This window comes from Echiichthys vipera (genome assembly GCF_963691815.1).
Source record: "Echiichthys vipera genome assembly, chromosome: X".
NCBI lineage: Eukaryota > Metazoa > Chordata > Actinopteri > Perciformes > Trachinidae > Echiichthys > Echiichthys vipera.
Genome location: NC_139825.1, coordinates 4,403,053 through 4,425,570, shown reverse-complemented (window position 1 = coordinate 4,425,570; position 22,518 = coordinate 4,403,053). Strand labels below are relative to the sequence as shown.

Sequence of the window (22,518 nt, the reverse complement as noted above, 5' to 3'; positions counted from 1 at the left end):
ATTTTAATATAATAGGTCGTGATCTAAAGTGGGCTGGTCTGAGGTAGGAAACTCCAGGGCTGAAAATGAGTCCCACTCTGGCCCTGCACTATGTTCTCTAGTATTTTCTCTGTACAGAGACCTGAACAGTTCGTCATGCCCCCACATGATCACTCATTTTTTCCATCCATTAATGTTGCAGTAATTGTGTTTCTCCCTGCATGTGGTCAGTCACTAAATGTTTAAGTTGCATAAAGTGGCAGCAGGTAGGTGGGGTAGGCATTGCCCTGGATTGCTAATCAGATCATCTGCTTACTGGTCTAACTTTATATTGTTCACAATTCATGGTGTCTTTTTGTTGGGGAATCAGACTAGGATGCAATGCGTTTAAGGCTGACAAGATTTGCATCTTTTAAATAAACTAAATTCCCAGTATAGCCTTAAATACTTAGGTTTTCATTGTTTTTTTTAATGACCAATTGTACCACTTTCTTGTATGTTAGTGATCTAAATCAATGAATTGCAGCATAATGTTTAGATAATTAGGAAGTTAGATCAACCACTCAGATTTGGCACAGGGATGTAGTCGCGTGAAAACTTCTCTGAAAGCCTATGTGACCTATGTGTACCCATAAAACCTGTGTGCAGTGTGATAGGGGGGCATTGTCTTGACTGAAATTTGCAGCTGAATGGGAGACAATTGCAGTGAAGGTATTGAATGTTGGTGAAGGAGGTTCACATAAACATTTGCATTCACCCTGTCATTTATCTGTACAAGAGACCCAACTCCTGCTGCAGAAAACATCCCCAAACCATGACACTTCCTCTTCCAAATTTAACTGACTTTTTTATACACTTTGGGTTCAGTCTTTTCCCAGTCCTACGCCCAAGATAATGTTTCCCATCAGACCCAAATAAACTGAACCTCCTCTCATCACTGAAGTAACTCTGGACCAGTTCGCCTCTGTCCGCACAACATACCCCTCAGCAAAGACAAGTCTAGCCTTTTTATTCTGTCTGCTGATGAGAGGTTTGGTCACTGCACTGTAGGCTTTCTGACCAATAAGTCTTAATGACAAGACACTGGGCCTCATTTATCAAACTTGCGTGGAAACGGGTGCAGATCTGAGCGCATAATTGGTCGTAGGAAAGGACCCATGTGTGATTTATGAAACATTTGTATCTGACCAATCTCAGCGTATGAATGAGCGGGCCTTGATAAATGCGGCGGTTGAATTCGATCGTCATTAACATGTTACGCCCCTAAATATTCCTGGTTCGGAGGCCTCGCCCACTGAGGTCAAACATGGAGAGGAAGAACGCAGGTTAGAAAAGAAACTTTTCCGACACACAGATCGGCATCCTGACATCCGAGATGGAGCAAAATAAGGACGTGCTTTTTGTCAGTCTTAAGAGTGGAATAAAAGGGGCCCATAAAAACACCGTATGGAAAAAAATAATGGAGGGAGTCAAACCGAAGCAGCCTGTGCGCACTGTTGGACAGGTGTGCCGTATTCAGCACCCCTGCCGTGAATTGCACCCCTCGCATTATAGCTGATATTCAAAAGATCCATTTAATTCATTTTATAATTATGGCTGCAGTTTATTTCCACAGAACATAAAAAAGGTGTTGTTTTGTGTTTGCTATTATCCAAGTTTGTGATTTTAACTCTTTAAAATAGTTTAAAGACTGTAAGTAACCAATGGTCTGACCGTTGTGGGTTACCTGTATATAAACTACTCCTTTAGGTGGAAACAACAGCCCTCTGATCCAGAATATCACCTATAATGCGAGGGGTGCATTTCACGGCCGGGGTGCTGAATACGGCACAACACTGGCGCTACCGGTGGGTCATTAGGTATTCCGTAAGAGGATAACCTTTGTCATCTAGAAGAACCATACCAAGATGTTAATCATCTGATACCTTTTTTGATTTAATGTAATTTATCGAGGGTAGCCACTTACCGAGGAGATGACTTTGGCTCTGCAGTGCGTCTTGCTGCAGCCACGCGCCAACACATTCATTCATTAATTCAATGTCGGGGTCGCGGGGGCCTGGCCACCACGTTTAAAAGCGATAGCTTAGCATCACACATTACCTGTACATTTATCGAGTGGTAGTTTTGGCGATTGATGAATGCGTAATCATTCATGGATGGTGCCTTCAGACGCACATGATAACAATAAATCGCTCCAACCACAATATTTATATTTTTTTTATTCGTTTTAAGAATCTGTTTTGATCTGTTCTTAATATGTGACTGCTTATGCTTAATGACAGCTGAGGTTTGTTCATTATTTTCAGACAGATTTTGCTGTGCTGCACCGCAAATACACAGGCTGAAATTTGCGTACACGACCTCAGACCAGACGTGAGATTTGATCGTAGCTCGCGCTCACGTCCAAATTGATAAATGCCGACGTTTGCCAGGAAATGGTTGTACCCAGTTTTTCTGCCGTACGTTCTTTTGATAAATGAGGCCCACTGTGTGCAGAGACAGATCCTTGTCCTGTTAAGCACTGAACTGGGGACCAACTCCAGCTGCAGTGTTGAACTGATACCCCATTAACATTCTTTGTAATCCTGTCCTCTCGTGCACTTGTTTTACGTGGACGATCAGCCTTTTTGAGGGACTTAAATGAATCTGTGTCACAGAATGTGTACACCCAACCTGTCTCTGATGGCTGACAGGGTCATCCCTTTGGCCTTCATCTGGACAACCTTCTGTCTCAGGGTTTCAGTCACCTTAGAGCAGCTTGTCATCTTGCAAAGTAACCAGGAGAGCTTCCAGATAAATAGGGCGTGTCCAACAATTAGGTAAATTGTCACCAAGTGCCAGATTAACACCAATAACTGGGAGGGATCTGAAAGTGTTCTCTAATCTTGATCACTGTTTTTTTGCACAAAATAAAGGTTTTTGTTGAAGTGCCTTGGTTATTAAAAAAAAAAACATGCTCGGACAGCAGTGGTACAGTCACAGCTGATATTCTATCAAACAGTAAAAAATAAAAATAAGCCTGTGAATATTCTCATTTGTCCAGGTCATCGTTATCCCCAAAGCAATTTCAGTCAAAAGCAACTGGACTTGGTTATTTGTCTAGGAAGACATTTCACCTCTCATCCAAGAAGCTTCGTCAGTTCATGTACGCATCTGACCAGGCTGGGACTGGTCCAACTAACTGGTGTGGAAATCCAGGTATTTAACCTCTGACAAGGCCGATGATGTCACTGGAACCCTTTGTGCTCCAAGTGCCAACGACAGTCATTGGACAGCATAAACCAGATTGATGTTAACCCTGATATGATTATTCTTATTCAAATATACATCAATATACCACTGAGCTCTCTACAAGTGTAGCAGCAGGCCTCTCGTTCTCCGGTCCTGTATTGTGTATAAAATCAAGATTGAAGTGATTGAAATTATCCAGGAAGATAAAAGCAGCAGGCTGACGGTGAGCTGTTGGTCAAAGTCGAGCTGTTGGTCAAAGTCGAGCCATCGCTAAGCATATATCGCCCTAGTTTTTGGCACTTGACAGCTCTTGTCCAGGGATTTGGGAACTTCATTCATAAAAAATTCATAATTGAAAAAAAAAAAAAGTTTAAAGTGTAATTCCGGCGTAAAATCATCTCACGGTCTCTTTCCACATTTACAAACCATCAATTTTATGTATAAACTTTTTTCCGGATTGCCGCTAACAACCGGTCGTGGCTAACACTGATTAGCTCGGAACAGTACGATGAAGGCATTAAAACACCAAACCTCTGCAGTAGCATGATAAGAGTCCTTACACATTAAAAGAAGCATCAACAATGTAGTTAGTGAACCCGGAGTTTATTAAAAGAGTGTTTTAAAGACTTTGGTGAAATATAGCTCAATAACAGATGTAAAAGTTTTGGGAATGTCCCAGACAGCGAATTTCCCTGCAGCATATAAATGTCAGGTAAGGTTGTGGGGGCGTGTGTTGCCGGAAGGGGCTACAGGTAGAGGTAGCATCAGACATAGTATCAGTCTTAGTGAGCAGGTATTTTTTGGTGTGCATGTAGGTACTGTGAGCCCATGGGCACCAAAGACGAATTTTTATTCTGCCAACAGAGTGATATTTTTTGCCATGGCCTAGAATCATTGAATACTGCAACAGCTGTTTGACTGCTCTGGAGGATTCCCCCATCCCTCATCATCCACAAAAAAGCCATTTTAATGCCCTCGTCCAAATGCCCCCGAGCTAATCAGTGTAAGCCAAGTCTGGCTGTTAGCGACTGTTAGCGTCTTTCTAGGATATCTCTGTTAATAGCTTATTCATTAAAAAAACTGTCTCCATGGCTTATTTGATGAATGCAAAAGAATCCCTCTTGTCATACTTTTTAAATGTCAGCTGTTTATTTTCTGCTTTTAAAAAGAGTGACATCACACAATTTTGCTTGTGTGTCAAGATTGCAGTCATGACAGACGGGGGGTGGGGTATAGATGTTAGAGTGGGGAAATTATTTGGGCCCACTGATTAGCTCGGGGCAGCCTGACGTCCGCTCGACCTTCGCTGGCCCAAAGGCCCTATTGGATTTGTTCTGTTTCTTATTTGGGCCAGAGAACTGACAAATTATTATTATTTACAAAAATGAATTGCCTTTTTGGAAGCTTTATCATATTTTAAAACTCCCCAAACTTCACACAGAATTCAAGCTTGGTGAAGATTTATGTATTTCATTGTTTTCAGAAATAGGAGTGGCAAATTGGCTCGTTAGCGCCCCCTAGAATCAGCCAGGAAGAATGAGATACATTTACCAAAATCGGTAGGCATGTAGAACTCTTCGAGAAACAAAAAAGCCTCTTGGAGCCATATCATAAACTCAGCAGTGTGGAAATAGCGATAATTTCAGCAAATATTGTCCAGACTGCACCAATTTCTTCAGGCATGATGAAAGTCCAGCCCTGAAGACAATCACGTGCCAGTAGTGACCAACAGTCACAGAGCCAACTACTGGCAATAGGAAATCAGGCTGATGGGACAAAATTAATCTGATTTACACTAAATTTTCACTGTGCGTTCTACGCTTGATCAAGAGTAAGAGCAAAAGTGCAGTCTAATGTGTTTCACAGACACATGGCTGCACAGGGACATTACGAACCAGAATGTCTCCATCGATGGCTTCTGCACCATTCTGGCTGACCGGGACTGCACAGAGAGTGGTAAGAGGTAAGGAGGGGGGCTTGCCGTTCTAGTAAACAGCAGATGGTGTACTCCTGGTCATATCACCATTGAAGAACAGCTCTGTAGCCCGGATGTTGAACTGCTGGCCGTTGGACTCCATACCGAAGCCTACGACCACAAGGACTGTGAGGAGGTGGTCTGAGGAGGCTTATGAGACACTGCAGGGCTGCTTTGAAGTGACTGACTGGCCTGCACTTTGTGAGCCGCACGGGGAGGACATTGATGGGCTCACTGAGTGCATAACAAACTACATTAATTTTTGTGTGGACTGCAATGTCCCAGCTCGGACTGTAACCTGCTACGCTAATTATAAACCCTGGAACACCAAGGACATTGAGGCCATCCTGAAGGAAAAGAAGAGAGCGTTCAGAGATGGCAACCGTGATGAGGTGAGGAGAGTGCAGGGGGTACGGAAACTCGAAATCAGGGAGGCTAAAGACAATTATAGGAGAAAGCTGGAGAAAAAACTCCAGCGTAACAACATTAGGGATGTGTGGATTGGCATGAGAACTATCACCGGGCCCCAGAAGACTGGCAGCACAGGGTTGGAGGACCGTGTGGACCAGGCCAATGAACTGAACATATAATTCAATAGGTTTGATACTGCGGCCCATCCCCCACATGACTCTGCTGCTGGCAGCCCTTCAACCACTTTACCTCCTCCTACTCCTCTTTCTTACAGACCCCTTACCTTCCCCTCACCACCTCACGTCACACCTACCTACCTATTCCACCCCTTCCCCCTACTCTACAACATGTCCTCCACAACCTGACGAGCTCAGCCCTCCCCCAACGGACATCTCTACAGTGTCCTTCATGCCTGACCTGGTGAGAAGACAGCTGACGAGACTTCACTCTGGCAAAGCTGCTGGCCCCGATGGTGTATTTTCCCCAGCTGTTTGGAGTACTGAGTCTAGTCTTCAGCCTAAGCCTGCACCTCCATATGGTCCCTGTGCTGTGGAAGACATCCTGCCTCCTGCCTGTGCCAAAGACGCCGCTTCCCAGTGGCCCTCAGGACTACAGACCAGTGGCCCTGACGTCCCAAATCATGAAGACCATGGAGAGACTCGTCCTGGAGCAGCTAAAGCCTATGGTCAGGCCCTTCACTGATCCACTACAGTTCGCCTACCAGCCCTGCCGAGGAGTTGAGGATTACATAACCTACTACTCTACAGTCATCTGGACAAGTCTGCGAGCAATGTGAGCGTCATGTTCTTTGACTTCTCCAGTGCATTCAACACCATCTGTCCGGTTCTACTGGGTGAGAAGATGGTTGTGATGCAGGTGGAGGCCCCCATCGTGTCCTGGATTGTGGATTACCTGATGGGAAGACCACACTATGTATACCTACAGAACTGTGTGTCTGACAGGGTGGTCAGCAACACTGGGGCCCCGCAGGGGACTCTCCTCTCTCCCTGTCTCTCCACCCTCTTCACCTCAAACATCAACTATTGCACAGTCCTGCCAACTTCAGAAGTTTTCTGCTTACTTAGCAAGAGTTAGCAGCATTGGAAAGGGGGATGAAAGTGAAAACAGGACTGCTGTGCTGAGGAGGCTGAGATCCTTTAAAATCTGCCAGACAATGCTGAGTATGTTTTATGAGTCTGTTCTGGCCAGTGCGATCTTCTTCTCTGTCACAAGCTGGGGCGGTGGGCTGAAGGTCGCAGACACCAACAGAGTGAACACACTTATCCGGAGGGCTGTTGATGCCGTGGGGGAGGAGCTGGACACCCTGACGACCGTGGCAGAAAAGGAGCATGCTGTCCAGGCTCCAGTCTATCCTGGACAATGTCTCCCACCCTCTCTACGACACACTTGCCCAGCAGAGGAGCACTTTCAGCAGAGGACTCCTCGCACCCAGATGCACCACAGAGCACCACAGGAAAATCTTTCTTGCCTGTGGTCATTAAACTATACAATGCATCCCTAGCAGAGTATGTCACCCCCTCCCTGTAATACAGACTTAATCATAAACAATCTGTACTTTGCACATTTTTACAGTACTTTATTATTATTATTAGCACGTCATTACAGTACTTTTGTTCTGTATATATTACCATTGTAATTTTTACAATTTAAATATAATTTTTTTTATTTTATATATATATATATTTACTGTTTTATATTTCTGTTTTTACAAATTTGTTATCTGTATAATATTGGTGTTGTTAAATATGTTAGCTGGAGTTTGAAAACATAAACAATTTCCCCCTGGGATTATTAAAGTATTTCTGATTCTGATTCTGATTCTGATACAAAGCGTTTAACGCACTTTCTATCACCACAAAGCTGACGCGGGAAGAGCTGCAAGAGTGACAATAGATAGCCTGCGGCCCCATGCCCTCCACACAGCATCCCACAGCTGCACAAAGTCCCAGCCACGCCCGCGGGGGTCAGGCTCTGGCATTATGGAGGGCCTTCCTATTTATTTTTAGACTTGCTTGCCAAACTAAGCGAGATTCCTCCAATTTAGTGGAACGCCATTTACTTTCCAATTTTCGCGATACTTGTTTTAATTCACAGGATTGTGAGTTATACCATGGAGCTTACTTCCTCTGTTTGATTATCTTCTTTTTTAAAGGAGCAACAGAGTAGAGTGTTGTTCGTAGTAGGCCTGCAACACTGTCAACAAGGTGATCAATTTCAGGGAAACTAACGTTTGTACAGGAATCTTGACTATTAGGATAAGGCATTAAAGTAAATGCAGAAGGAATCGCTTCCTTAAAGTTAGTTACAGCAATATCAGATAAACATCTAGAAACTTTTGACCAGAGGTGAGTAGTCCTGTAATATGAATTCAAAAGTTATTAAATAATGGTCTGATAAAATAGGATTCTGTGGAAAGACTATTAAGTCATTGATTTATACACCATAAGCCAAAACAAGGTCGAGGATGTGATTAAAACAGTGAGTAGATTTATGTACACTCTGACTAAAACCAATCGAATCTAATAGAGAGATAAACACAGTACTAGACTATTATTATCACTGTCCACATGAATATTAAAATCTCCTACAATGATTACTTTAGCAGATTTAAGGACTAAATTTGACAGAAACTCTGAGAATTCAGATAGAAATTCAGAGTATGGGCCAGTAGCATACTAAACTATAATAAGTATAATTGAATGTGATAGACAAAGAGCAAGACTTTCAAATGAATTATAATGTAGTTTAGGTTAAGGGTTGATTGATAGGCCTGAGTTATAAATAGCTGCAACGCCTCCTCCTCGACCACTGCCTCGAGGAATATGAGTATTAATATGACTGGGAGGAGTGGATTCATTTAGGCTAACATATTCTTCTTGACATAGCCAGGTTTCAGTCAGACAGAGTAAATCAATATGGTTGTCTGATATCAGATTATTTACTAATACAGCTTTAGATGGCAGAGATCTGATGTTTAAAAGTCCACATTTTATTTTCTAATTTTGTTGCATTATTGCAGATTTGGTTTTGATTTGTATCAAGTATTTCTGTATAGCTCCTCTTCTGTTAATTTTTGTTGTTGATCTTTAATTTAGATGACCGTGATGCATCCAGCGTTTGTATAGGATACTGAGCTGGAAAGTGCTCCACAGGGAGTGCGTAGAGGTGTGTAAGACTGCAACTCTGCTTCCTGTGCGTCTGTGGTAAGGGTGACGAAGAGTTGTGTATAAAACTGTGACTGCATCCTGATCCCAACACTGAGTTGTAGTCAAGAGGTGGTGGTGATGGTGCAGGACTGGACAGTCAGGTCAATGTTGGCAGATACAAGTCTTGACCCCTCCTGGTTAGGGTGCAGGCCATCGTGTTTAAAAAGCCTGGGTCTGTTAAAAAAAAGCTGTAAAGTTGTCCACAAATGGAATACTTTTCCCCTGGCAGTATCCTTTAAGCCCCATGTGCAGCTGGCGGAGGTGGCTGTACATGACGCCACCAAAACGTGGCGGGGTAGTGGGCCGGAAATAATCAGTTGCTACCCCGTGTCTAGCAGGCGGTTCACCATGCTTGAGGACCTCGGACTGGCGGTTCTTAAAATCATTGGAACCAGCCTGCAGGACCAGCGTGGAGGCCGAGTTGTGCTGTGAACACAGCTGGAGGGCGGAGGACTCAACCTCCATGACGCGGGATCCAGAGCAGCAGAAGGTTTGGCCGCCGCATACCCTCACGTGTCTGACCATCAAGGTCCCGACAACCGAGACGGAGAGGACGGATAAGATTCGACGAGTGGACCCCAGCTTCTTGGTCGGCGAGAGCCACGACCGGCTGGATGGACGGATCGGGACGAGCTGGAGATCACACCCAGCGGAGGGAAATCCTGCAGGCTTAGGACGTCATCCCTGTTATCCAGTGGTAGATCCGGAGGAGGGAGAGATGGGCGAGCCCCAGTGCCCCTGTTCACCGCTGACCAGGGTTCACTCGGCTTACGTGGAGTCTAGCTCACCAGAACCGGAGCCACCGCTCTGTCCTCCCTGATGGAGCACTGCCACTCCTTGGGACGAAGGCAGGAGGTGAGGGGTGCCGAAGACTTGGGCTTGGCTCCCTGGTGGTGCCAACGGGACTTGATGTGTGCTGATGCCGGAGATCCGGTGGTGATGGAGCCAGTCCACAGCAGGGTGGTGTTGTTGGCAGCCATCATGGTCCGGTCACCAGCGTTGGAAGCCCTGAGATGGGCGACGAGCTTCGCCAGGGTTGTGGCAACAGTGAAGAGATCCAAGAGGATTTTGTCCCTCTCCCTGAGGTCAGCCTTCAGGCCAGAGACATTCTCCCTCAGTTTTGAGGGGGTGGGGAGACAGGACTTGCACACGGCCATCATGTCGCAGCTTGTGCTTGGGTCACCACGGGACACAGAACAACCCCAGGGAGGTGAGTTTATTTCCGGTCCTGAAGCGAATGTCCAGGGAGACCCTCTTCACTCCTGGGCAGGCTGCCCACTTCACCAGTTGCTTTTAGATCCCACTGAGGTAGGGATGTCCGATAATATCGGCCCACCGATATTATCGGCCGATATTGAGTTAAAAATGTAATATCGGGAATTATCGGTATCGGGTTTTTACAACCGATGTTAGTTCTGTAGGCTTCAGCATTTCCGAGTGTACCTGAATGCAACACGGGCCGTTTACAGGCGCGTGCTTGGTGACGTATAACAACAACACGCTTCACTCGTAGGTTGCTAACCGTGGCTAACAAGCTTCAGCTCTCCCGGTGCATGAGATGTCCGTGGTTTGGAAGTATTTCCAAGTGTCATCTACTAACAGTATATGTGCGCTTTGCAATGACTGCAAGGCGTTGGTTATGAGAGGAGGAAACAAGGCGTCTTCCTTTAATACATCTAATTTGATCACCCACCTCAAGAAGAATCATGCAGAGTTAAACGCTACATCTGTGCAGCAAAGTGATGAAAAGAAGCAACAGCCGACACCGAGAAACAAACTTTTTCTATCGTTCAAGATGCCGGATTCACCAAACGTGTGGAGTTCCTCGAGCCCCGTTATGTCTGTATAACGCCCAGTCGCAAGTATTTCTCAGACCAGTGCTGACCCGAACTGTACAGCATTGTTTACAGTCACGTCGAGAAGGTAATTTCTGGTGCTGTATCCAATAGATCCAATACAGGTTAGCATGTTGAGCGTAACTGCTAATTTACTGATTGTATTATTTGCCAAGTTACGGCTCAGTCGTTACTCAGTCTGGAAAAAGAGGACTATGTTTGTTTACTACTCTGGACTGAAGCTATGCATCTTCCTGGTTTTGATAATGTCTGTAGTTTTGTTTGAGGCAGTATATTCTCTCTAAAAACACAAACAAATAAATGAATGGCACTTTTTTCAATAACTTATTTTGTACAGACTGTGTTTACATTTGAAAAGCCGTGTTGCATTTATGTATGCATCCAGTGGGGCATCACAATAGAATTAGACATAATGTGTTAATTCCATAATAGGTGATAAGAGATGAATTTTGGTGTAAAAAGGCACATATCGGTATCGGGTGATATCGGTATCGGAAATTAAGGATTGGACAATATCGGAATATCGGATATCGGCAGAAAAGCCAATATCGAGCATCCCTACACTGAGGTAAAGAAGTTCTTTAAAAATTGGTGCCTTGCTAGTGCGATTCAGCATCACGACTTCCGTGTTTTACTTCTTCGGTGTAATCAGAGGCTACCACAGGCCGGATGGTTAAAAGCTTCGGTGCATGGTTTGAAGAAATAAATACAATAAAAAGCTGGGCACGAGTGATTCCAAATATAAAAACGATAAACTATGTTAAGTTGCGCAAAATCCAGTGAAATCTAGTGACGCTGCGCAGTTTGCATACCAGCCTAATGTTGGTGTGGAGGATGCCATGACAAACTAAACAGGATGGGAGTGGACCCTATCTGGTGGACTGGGTCAGAGACTACCTCACTGACAGGCCACAGTACGTCAGGCTGAAGGACACCACGTCTGACACTGGTCAGTAGCACTGGAGCCTCTCAGGGCACAGTGCTGGCCCCTCTTCTCTTCCCCCTGTACACCTCAGACTTCTGCTACAACTAGGAGCTGTGTCACATACAGAAGTACACCGATGACACAGCCATCTTGGGATGTATCAGGGGTGACAGAGAGGAGGAGTATCGGAGTCTGGTGGGGAACTTTGCTCTCTGGTGCCACACTAACCACCTACAGCTCACCACCTCCAAGACGAAGGAGCTGGTCATTGATTTTGGAAGGTCCAGACCAAGACTATGACCAGGCCTGCTAGAGGGAGCTGAGGTGGAGGCTGTGGACTTCTTATTAAAAAACCACCACACTCATTTTTCCTGAATAAAACACAGTGAAGCAATAAAGCATGACAAAGAGTCATTATGCAACATGGAGCACATGTAAACATGTTCTGTTACATAAACAATAAAAATGGTGTCTGGTTTCTTCATGTATTCTGAATAGACTTCCTGAAGCAGCAGAAGGTGACAGGCTGTGTTCTTAACCACATACAGTTCAAATGTTGGTTATTGGAGTATTTTAAATAAATATTGTAAAATTATAAAATTACCCTAAAAATGTTTTAGCTACTTTTTACCATGACATTTAAAAGTGGTTACCAGGCTGGTAACCACGCATCAGCTTTTGGTTGCCAAAACTGAAAATATGGTTGCCATTTTTCATTAACTTCTATTTTGAGTAGTTAAGATACCACAAAGTTACTCGTCAGCCTTATGATGAAAATGTGACTGAATTTTTTTTTAAATTCACCTTTATCTGGTTCTTTGTCAGTTGATTAATTTGCACATTTATTCGCGATGTTTTCAACCGTGATAATAATTCTTAAAGAGTCCTTAAAGAGACCTACTTCAACAGCAGAGCCATGCTTCACTCTTAATGTAATGAGTTTTTAGGTTGGTTTCTACCTGGGTTAGATATGAAACATTGCATTACAAAGGTAACGTTTGATGAATGGATGATTGAAGAATGAAGAATGAGAAAAACAACCTGAAAGAGAAAATTATAAGAATTTTTTATTTTTATATACATTACTATGAAAATGTGTTACAATCAGAGTAAGATTGACATGTTTTATAACTGAACTGATACTGAGAAGAGTCTGCTATGTATACTGATTAACTATTACAATTTGAATTAGGGCCCGAGCACCGACGAAGTCAGCGAGGACCCTATTGTAATTGGAATTATTATTATTATTATTATTAAATATTATTATTAGGGCCTGAGCACCGACTATGTCGGCAAGGACCCTATTGTAATTGGAATGATTATTATTGATAAATTGCATTTTTGAGGGCCTAAACATGTATTTGTTAACCTTTTTGTTAAATGTTGCACACTGATCAGATGTGGTAGAATTTTTTTATATTTTATGGGTCTCAGTCTTGGGCGTGGCAAATTAGCTCGATAGCGCCCCCTTGAATATTGCCAAAGTCAAGACCCTCAATGCGCTTTCACCTACATGTATAAAAACTGAGACACACAAAATATTTTCTTGGAGGTATGCCCTAAACAAAACAGGAAGTCCGCCATTTTGATTTAAACATGTAATTTTTGTTCATTTGTGGACGTTTTTTCAATAACTTTGCGCTGTACTTTCACAAACTCGTTCTAGAGATTTCAGGGGAATTACTTCAGAGTTGTTCTGTACACCTTCAAGACATGGCCAACGCTAAATTGCGGAGCAAACACGTTTTCATCAATCAGCCTGGCTGTGGCGGGGCCTCATGACCATACATTGTCAAATCTGTCCCAAACTTCTAAGGCATGATTGGACTCTCGGCCTGAACACATCTATGAGACAAAATTTACGTATATTCATAGCGCCCCCTGCTGGTAACAGGAAATGACATGTTTTATACTTTGATGTCTTCGGCCTGACTTGTTCATCACATCCTCCTCAAAAGTGGTGATGAGAACCTTAAGACCTGAATGATGCTTCATTGTGAACATGGGACAATGTCCTGTAACAGCACAGCTGTGGCAGCACAGTGAATTTTGATGGAACGCCATGACAAAAGACACTGCTGAAACTGCACACCAGGTGTTCAGATCTTACACGTGTGTAGGACAACTTTGAATCATTTTCATAGCGCCCCCTACTGGCGGCAGGACCTAACATTTATAGATTTTGATGTTCTTTTCCTATCCGGTTGAACACATCCACCTCAAATCCTGTCAGCACATACTTAAGACCTTCATGATGCGATATCATCTAGCTTTTGGCTTTTCATCAAATTCTGTTGTCGTGGCGACCATCCTTCGCCATGAAACAGGAAGTGGTTGTAACTTCAACATACATTCTCCAATATGCCCCCAAATTTGAACTGAAAACATCTCCATCTCAATATTTAGTCATAAGCATAGGCCTGGCAACATGAATCAATTATCGATTTACATGAAACTTACATTGTGGGTTCTACACCTGATGTAGGGAAACATGAAGCATGTTTTGTGTATATTGGTTAATGGCTCGGCAGCCATTTTGTCCCGCCCGCCATAAACAGGAAGTCGCTCTAACTTTAGCATAAATTGCCCAAACTTCACCACATTTCCCAGATTTGGTAAGAATCAAGGCTTGAGGACAACTGCATGCCAATATTGACTAACAGACACAGCGCCACCTACTGGCAACAGGAAAAATGACAAATATCAACCGATTTACATGAAACTTACATTGTGGGTTCTACACTTGGCAGCCATTTTGTTACACCTGCCAAAAACAGGAAGTCCACTCTAAGTTCAGCATACATTGTCCAAACTGCACCACATTTCCCAGAGATGATTAGAGTCGAGGCAAGAGGACAACTAATTGCCAATATCAACTAACAGACACAGCGCCACCTTCTGGCTACAGGAAATCAGACTTATATGACAAAATGAATCAGATTTACATGAAATTCTCAATATCTAAAGCACACTGCCGCGAGTGCCAGCGACCAGCCACCTCCCCGACATGCACCAGGTGCAAGGGCCCGTTCCTCGCTGCTTGCAGCTTTAATTTATATTTACGTTCTGAAGAAGACCAGTATCTTTTAATGATGAGTGGGAAAATAACTTTAGTTCATCCTTTTAAGTAATCAATGAGTATTTTAATTGAATTCCTCCATCATGCTATAGGATTTTTCCATGTAATCGTGTTCTTTTGTTTCCTACAGATTGACTGGCTCTCCTTCCTGTGAGATCAGGTGAACCGGTTCTGTTTGTGATCCTGTTGGATCCAGATGATGGAGTGCCTGCTGTGTCTGGTGGTCCTCAGCTCTGCAGCCCTGAAGGAAGCTGTCGGTACGTCCTAATTTAACACACAAACATATTATGTCCCTGTGGATTTTCAAACTGATCAGACTCATTGTCTTTGTTGATGACAGAACTATGTTTAGTTTTAGCTAGAAGAGGAGTTAAGGTTTAGGGTAGTTCAGGATTGGAACATGTGTACAAAGTGCAGCTGTCAATCTGTGTGCTAAATACTGTATGTTCCACCCACACATTATTTTGTCAAAATGCAACAAAACAAAATATAACTGTCATTGATGAGGCATGTTAGCACAACACAAAAGCAAGGCTAACATCTACACTAATATATCTATCTGCAAGTATACTGCATGTTCTTTCTGTTACAGCATCTGCTCTGTAAATGACGTTCCATGTACTCTTTCATCATAGTACAGAGCAAAGAGCTTCAGACTTTGACCTAAAACGGTCAAGCTCAATAGGGTTTTCTTTCCCCGCTGATTCTGCCAAGATCGTTCCCTTTTTTGCTCACGCCTTCATTCTCTTTTCAAGCATAGACGCATGTGTTGTATTGCACCTCACAGGGATTAAAGTTCTCCGTTGCTCCGACAGATTTCCGTCTATTGGACTCAGTACTTAAAATTTCCTGTGGGCCGCTTTTAGATTTGGAATACATATATTTCAATGAAAATATGCTTTTTCTTTTTCTTTCATTCTATTCTGAGGTGTAGCAAGAATAACACTGTATGTACAGTATAATGTACTACCATAACGAACGCTACATTGTGTATTAATCAATCAGACCAACTTTATTAATGAAGAGCTTGTTAACCCTGCGGCTCATTTGGTAATTTGGTAATGTATATTTATTAACTCACTGTCATAGCGCCCCCTGCTTGCAAACCCTAAATTACAGCCCCCTCTACGGGATTGACGTAAATTCATGAAAACCGATGGGCATATAAAACACCTCCAGACGTACAAAAAAGCCTCTTGGAGCAAAATCCTAAACTGGACAGGAAGTCGGCCGTTTTGGATTCTCTGGGCATTTTCTGATATTTGCACGTGTCATTCTTTAAAAAACTCCTCCTAGAGATTGAATCCCATCACCTTCAAAACTGGCCTGTAATGTTTAAAGACCTTAGTGATCAACGTGACCTCATATTGTTTCATTTTTCTGGAGCATCTGGTCGTGGCCTGGCGGCTAATATTGGTGTCACGTTATGAAACAGGTTTTCCTGTAACCGCAAAGCTTTTGTATCGTTTTGGCTGACCATTCACACACAGCTGGCGTTATCGGAGCCTGAAAAGGGTATCTTTTGAAACTGAGTCCCAGAGTGCCCGCCCCTGAATAAGTCGCTGAATTTGTCGCTAGTCTCTTTATAAATAAAGTTGCCAAGAAGGTGGGAAAAGTCGCTAAATCTAGCGAGAAAGTGCCCAACAGTGATTGCTTTGGTGCTCTCTAAAATGGATGAGGATTCAGGAAGTCTCCAGATTTGGCGAGAATTTCTCGCCGGTGTTTGTAATAATAGCCTTCGTAGATACATAATAAAATATATTTTTCCAGCTTGATTTACAAATTTTTCCTTACAATATTCAAATGAATTTTTTTTGTTCAAAATTTCTGGATATTAATATAAAAAGGAAAAACTACAATAGCAGGGTTGTAAAAGTGATGAGTCCCCAGATGTAATACTTTGTGGAGGCACCTTTTGCTTTAATTACAGCCATCAGTCTGTTTGGATCTGTCTCTACCAGCTTTGTGCACTTGATTGGGAAATATTTTCCCATTCTTCCTTGTAGAACTGTTCGAGTTCAGTCAAATGCTGTCGTGAGCGGTGAAGTCCATCCACAGATTTCGGTCAGGGCTCTGACTAGGCCACTCTAGGACATTCACCTTCCTGTACTTCAGCCACTGTGTTGTTTTTATGGCAGTGTGTTTTGGGTCGTTGTAATGCTGTAAGGTGAACCACCTGCCCATTTTCAAGTGTCTAACAGAGGGCTGCAGGTTTTCCTCAAGAATTTGGGTGTACTTGGCAGCATCCATTTTCCCTTCAATCCTGACCAATTGCCTAGTCCCTGCTGAAGCGAAACAAGCCCACAACATGATGCTGCCACCATATGCTTCACTGTAGGTATGGTGTGTTTTGGGTAGTGTGTTAATACAACATAACTAACTAACTAACTAACTAACTAACATAATATTTTGAATTAAGCCCAAAAAATTTAAATTTGGTAACACATGGCATCAGGGTCTTCAATATGTTTTTGTTTTTTTTAAAGTCTCAGTTTGACATTTTTTCAGAAGAGGCTTCTTTATTGCCACCCTTTCATACATTTAGAACATGCACAGATCAACCACCTCTGCCATTAAGACTTGTAACTCCTTCAAGGTCACCATAAACCTCTTGGTAGCTTCCCTGATCAATCTTTTCTTTGCCTGGTAATCCAGTTTGGAGGGGCGGCCCATCTAGGCAAGGTCTGGGTGGATCCATATGCCACCCACTTCTGGACAATAGTCTGAATAAGGTGTAGGTGCAACCGGCGCCCAAAGATGATTGTTCATTTTCTGGATTAACTCGAACTGTCAGTTTGATTAAACGTAGAACCCACAGCCTGTTGGAACAAAGACCTCAAAATGCCTTCACCCCCACAACAGGTCACACCCAGGTGTGAATCCTCCAAGGCACCCAAACTGTTCATTGGCTGAATTGACCCCCAGGTGATGACATCATCCGGGCCTATATAAAGTGAAGCACACAATCTCTCGCTCTCTTTCTACTGAATCTTTTCTACTGGATCTTTCGACCGGATCTTCCTCCTACTCTCCTCCATCTCTACGCAATCACTCAACTCCAGGAGACCAGCTTCCAGCTGTCCCCTCGGCCCTGGACCTGGCCTATGGCATGGGATCACCACAAAGGTTAACCAACCGGTTATCCTCAACTGAGCCCAGCACAGAGCGATCCGAATCCTCTTTTGCCTAAGAGCCACAATCAGACAAGAACTACCACGGAGCTTTCTTTCTTCAACCCAGCTGCTGGCATCAAGCAATGCGCAACATCTCCCATCTCATGGACTGGTAACTAATCACCAACTGGGCATTACTATATGTTATAGGACTGTATGAACGGCTAGATACCATTGTAACTTTGTCATAAGAACTGAGAGATCAGGCTTCCGGCCTTTGTGTAACAAAGAGAATGTTCACACCTTCTTCGAGCCCCCACCTCTTCTCTTTGTCTCTCTCTCTCTCACACACACACACACACACACGCACACACACACACACACATACACACAAACATACGTTTGCTGTTAGCTTTAGTTAGTTTATTGTGTTTTGTTTGTTGCATTTATTAACCTGTTAATAAATGTTTGTGTTTACCATATGTCTGATTATTTAATATTACACGATGAATGAGCCAGCTTCTACTAAGAAAAGAACTTTTAAATCCTTCAACTAGTTAAACTATTATATTTATTGGTGTTTAACCCTTAATTAGTAGTTTAATATATTTTATGAGACTTTAATATTAGTTATCACTCCGTCTATGACGGTGGTGCCCCGAGGAACTCTGGTTTAACTAGAGTCATTTTTATTATTATCTTTGATAATTATTGGTGATAACTAATATTTACTTGATTAACGGTAAGTTTATTGAGAATACTCAATCTCATAATCTGAACGTGAGTCAAGGCAATATATTTGATTGGTTCTCCGTGTGACATTTTTAATAAATTGAAGTTATTAATTTTTGTTAATTTTTCTTTATTAATTTTTGTTATCAAATATTTCATTTGATAGTCACACTATTGATCCAATTAAACCCAAAGTACCTACATTGGTGCCCTGTGTGAGGCTTAGTTATGTTGGCTTGGCAATAATTCATAATTGTGTGATATTAATATTCGTCATATTTTTGGACATTTTACAATTTTTGGATTTTTCGTCCAAAATTTTCCAAAGTCGTTCCATTGAACCCCACTTGTCTTCCACAGGAGTAGACATCCAGCTGTACTTACAAACAAGTACAAAGTGGTGTTATTTGATTAAGTCCAAATTTAGCTAAAGCGATTTTAGAATATTGATAACCTCTGTAAGCCTGATAGTTACCCTAAAGATTTTGCTATTGCTGCTAGCTAGTCAAGTTTGGTTTAGCATTTGAATATCACATATTCAATGCAATCTAATGAGTCTTGTCATAAGTTGTTCCTAAATTAAGTGCTGCTTCCCATTTACTCATAGCGTGCCCCCGGCCCTATGAACCCGAGAGTTTGATCTGTTGGAACTGCCTTGCATTTCAACCTGAGTGGAGATAGATAGAGCCACAGTGTGCTACCAGCCCCTGTGAAATAAAGTTAAATGCCCAGCTGTTTCTTCCATGTGTCTCAGCTTGAGTAGTACTTTACAGATATAATTCCCTGACTGACGGCCCCGCATCTCAGTTAGTGTAAATTCTGGTCCCAGAATCACATGATGCTGTAGTTGCCCCTCCCCGTGCAGGAAGCAAGCTACCCACAAAGTGTAGATCAGAGGAACTGTTGTTTTAGGCTAGTGTACTACCCAATTTACATCACAAGGTGTCTGCCAAGCAACACCAGAGCCAAAACAATTGCATTGTTGTACTAGACAACAAGTTTTTATCTCACCTTCCATTTTAAACAATGGAGAACCCATGTGTAGAGAATTTCATTTCTTCCCTAGCACAGAGCCTTAAACCTGGCTACCCTGAGTTCATTAACACATTGAACTTAAGTGAGTGCAGTAAAGAAATAGACTCCCTTCTCAGCGACACATCTAAAGGGTCAGTGTTGAAATGTTTGCTCCTGAACTTCCACCGGCAAATTAACATTGTCTGTCAGAGCAAAACAGCATTAGAAAAGGAGATAGAATCCCTTAAAGCTCAAAATGCTAATCTCATTAGTGAAGTTCAGATAGCAAATCACAAAGTCCTGCGTTATTTAGAAGATTTGCACTCAGCAGAGTCACAGCTCTTCTCCCACAAAAAGGAATTGTTAGGGCTTAGATGTGAAGCTCTTGCCCCGCCAAAGTCGTTCAGCCTTGCTGATTCTGGCTTTTCAAATTCAAATTCCTCCCTCAATGAGAGATTAACGCCCTCTCCAGAGCCGACCAGGGAAGTTCAGTCCTGCTCTCCCTCCTCACTGCATCACTTTGAAAGTGATGACAGAGCTAGCATAGTCTTGCCTTCACAAACGGTGACCTCACAACGTCCCCGCCTTGAAGAGCTTGAGCTTCTAGCTAAAGATATGGACGTGTTTGAGCCAGACAACTGCGATCATAACATTGAGGACCATTTTAGGGAATTAGATCAAAATCTAATTGACCTGCCCAATGCAACACAGAGAGAGAAAGTTAAACTTGTGTGGAAAACCAGCTCAAAAGCTGTCCGCAAAGTTATACAGTCTCAACCTGCCAGAGTCAGAAATGACTACAATGAGCTCCGTCATGCACTGACAGAAGAATTTGCTTCTACTGCAGACGAAATCGCTTCTTTGGTTGCAGCTAGTCAAATAAAACATTCCCGTCAAGAGAGTCCCAGAGACTATTACAGACGTTTGAGACACGTATGCTTCCAAGGAAGGAATGCACCAGGCTTAGAAGAGAACCCAACTTTTAAGTCCCTGTATTTGCAGAATCTTCATCCTTGTATACGTACACACGTTATTCTTGAGACAAGAAAAGATAACCTCTCTCTTAACGAGGTTAGGAAAATAGCACAGGTGGCTTGGGAAACTGTTGTCAATTGCAAAGCAAGGGAAACAACATCTGCTTCCAGCAGCTCAAACACCGTGAGGTCACACAGACCTTCTGTCTCAGAACCCCATCCTCAGAACAGATCGAAAGGGGGGGACAAAACACAGCATAGGGACGCAGAGCGTAAACGCCATGTCCGCCAGCTGCCACGGGATAGTCATGCCCAGAGCAGGAGCTGTAGAAGGCCATATTCTGAGATCCTGGCCCAGCATAATGACCTGCCAAACCACTGCTCAGATGATGGCCACAGCATCTCTGACCGCAGCTCAGAATCCGACAGTGACAGTGCCTCTGAGTGTCTTTTTGTACACGGCTACAGGCAGCGTTACAGCCCTGAGCCACGAGTTAAGAAGAACTTCAAACAACAGAGCTCCAGAGTCCGCTCCTCTCGGTTTTGTAGGTAACAGTCCATCTGCACTGATAGTAAGATTAATGCAAGCTCAGCAGCCTTACTTTTCTTACAGTTAAATTGGTAAACTTTGATTTGTTAGCAGCCGCAGCAAACTCAATAAGACCCAAATTGTAATTGGACTTAACACCTTGTACAAACTTTGCAAATACTTTTGGATCAACTCCTTGTATTTTGTAATAAGCTCACTGGTAAACACTAGTTTAGGACACATCTTGGATTGACACACCAATCATACAACTGTCCTCATGCAACTGACAGCTGCATCTCATCTGTATCTCACCCCAAGTAATTTACATAACTAACACTTCTGTTCTCACTAACCTGAAGAGTAGCTGAGAAACAATGTTTATTATGTATTTCGTATAGTGCCATTGTCATGTTTAGATTTTGTTTTGTAGCTTTTGTTCTTGCCTAGTCGAGATATTAGTAGTGTTTAGCCAATTCCCAGTTGGTGAAATAACGGCCCAAAACGTTGCAAACACTAAATGAACTGACAAATGAACTCTGTACATCTACTGACTGTGAAAGATGCCCTTAAAACCGCACATCGGGTGCAGTCTCAAGGACATCGGGGGGATATGTAGGTGCAACCGGCGCCCAAAGATGATTGTTCATTTTCTGGATTACCTCGAACTGTCAGTTTGATTAAACGTAGAACCCACAGCCTGTTGGAACAAAGACCTCAAAATGCCTTCACCCCCACAACAGGTCACACCCAGGTGTGAATCCTCCAAGGCACCCAAACTGTTCATTGGCTGAATTGACCCCCAGGTGATGACATCATCCGGGCCTATATAAAGTGAAGCACACAATCTCTCGCTCTCTTTCTACTGAATCTTTTCTACTGGATCTTTCGACCGGATCTTCCTCCTACTCTCCTCCATCTCTACGCAATCACTCAACTCCAGGAGACCAGCTTCCAGCTGTCCCCTCGGCCCTGGACCTGGCCTATGGCATGGGATCACCACAAAGGTTAACCAACCGGTTATCCTCAACTGAGCCCAGCACAGAGCGATCCGAATCCTCTTTTGCCTAAGAGCCACAATCAGACAAGAACTACCACGTAGCTTTCTTTCTTCAACCCAGCTGCTGGCATCAAGCAATGCGCAACATCTCCCATCTCATGGACTGGTAACTAATCACCAACTGGGCATTACTATATGTTATAGGACTGTATGAACGGCTAGATACCATTGTAACTTTGTCATAAGAACTGAGAGATCAGGCTTCCGGCCTTTGTGTAACAAAGAGAATGTTCACACCTTCTTCGAGCCCCCACCTCTTCTCTTTGTCTCTCTCTCTCTCACACACACACACACACACACGCACACACACACACACATACACACAAACATACGTTTGCTGTTAGCTTTAGTTAGTTTATTGTGTTTTGTTTGTTGCATTTATTAACCTGTTAATAAATGTTTGTGTTTACCAT

General features: G+C 43.1%; 1 protein-coding gene across 1 annotated transcript in view; it reads left to right on the top strand.

Annotated features, from left to right (window-relative positions):
• Window positions 1–22,518, top strand: part of cntn2 (contactin 2) — a gene marked incomplete at its 3' end in the record, with an annotated part of 125,566 nt that overhangs the window by 17,131 nt on the left and 85,917 nt on the right. Inside the window, exon 2 of the mRNA XM_083939878.1 lies at window positions 14,817–14,943. Within this exon, the coding sequence (XP_083796004.1) occupies window positions 14,883–14,943 (61 nt within the window). The 5' untranslated portion in view covers window positions 14,817–14,882. The remainder of the gene's footprint in view (window positions 1–14,816; window positions 14,944–22,518) is intronic.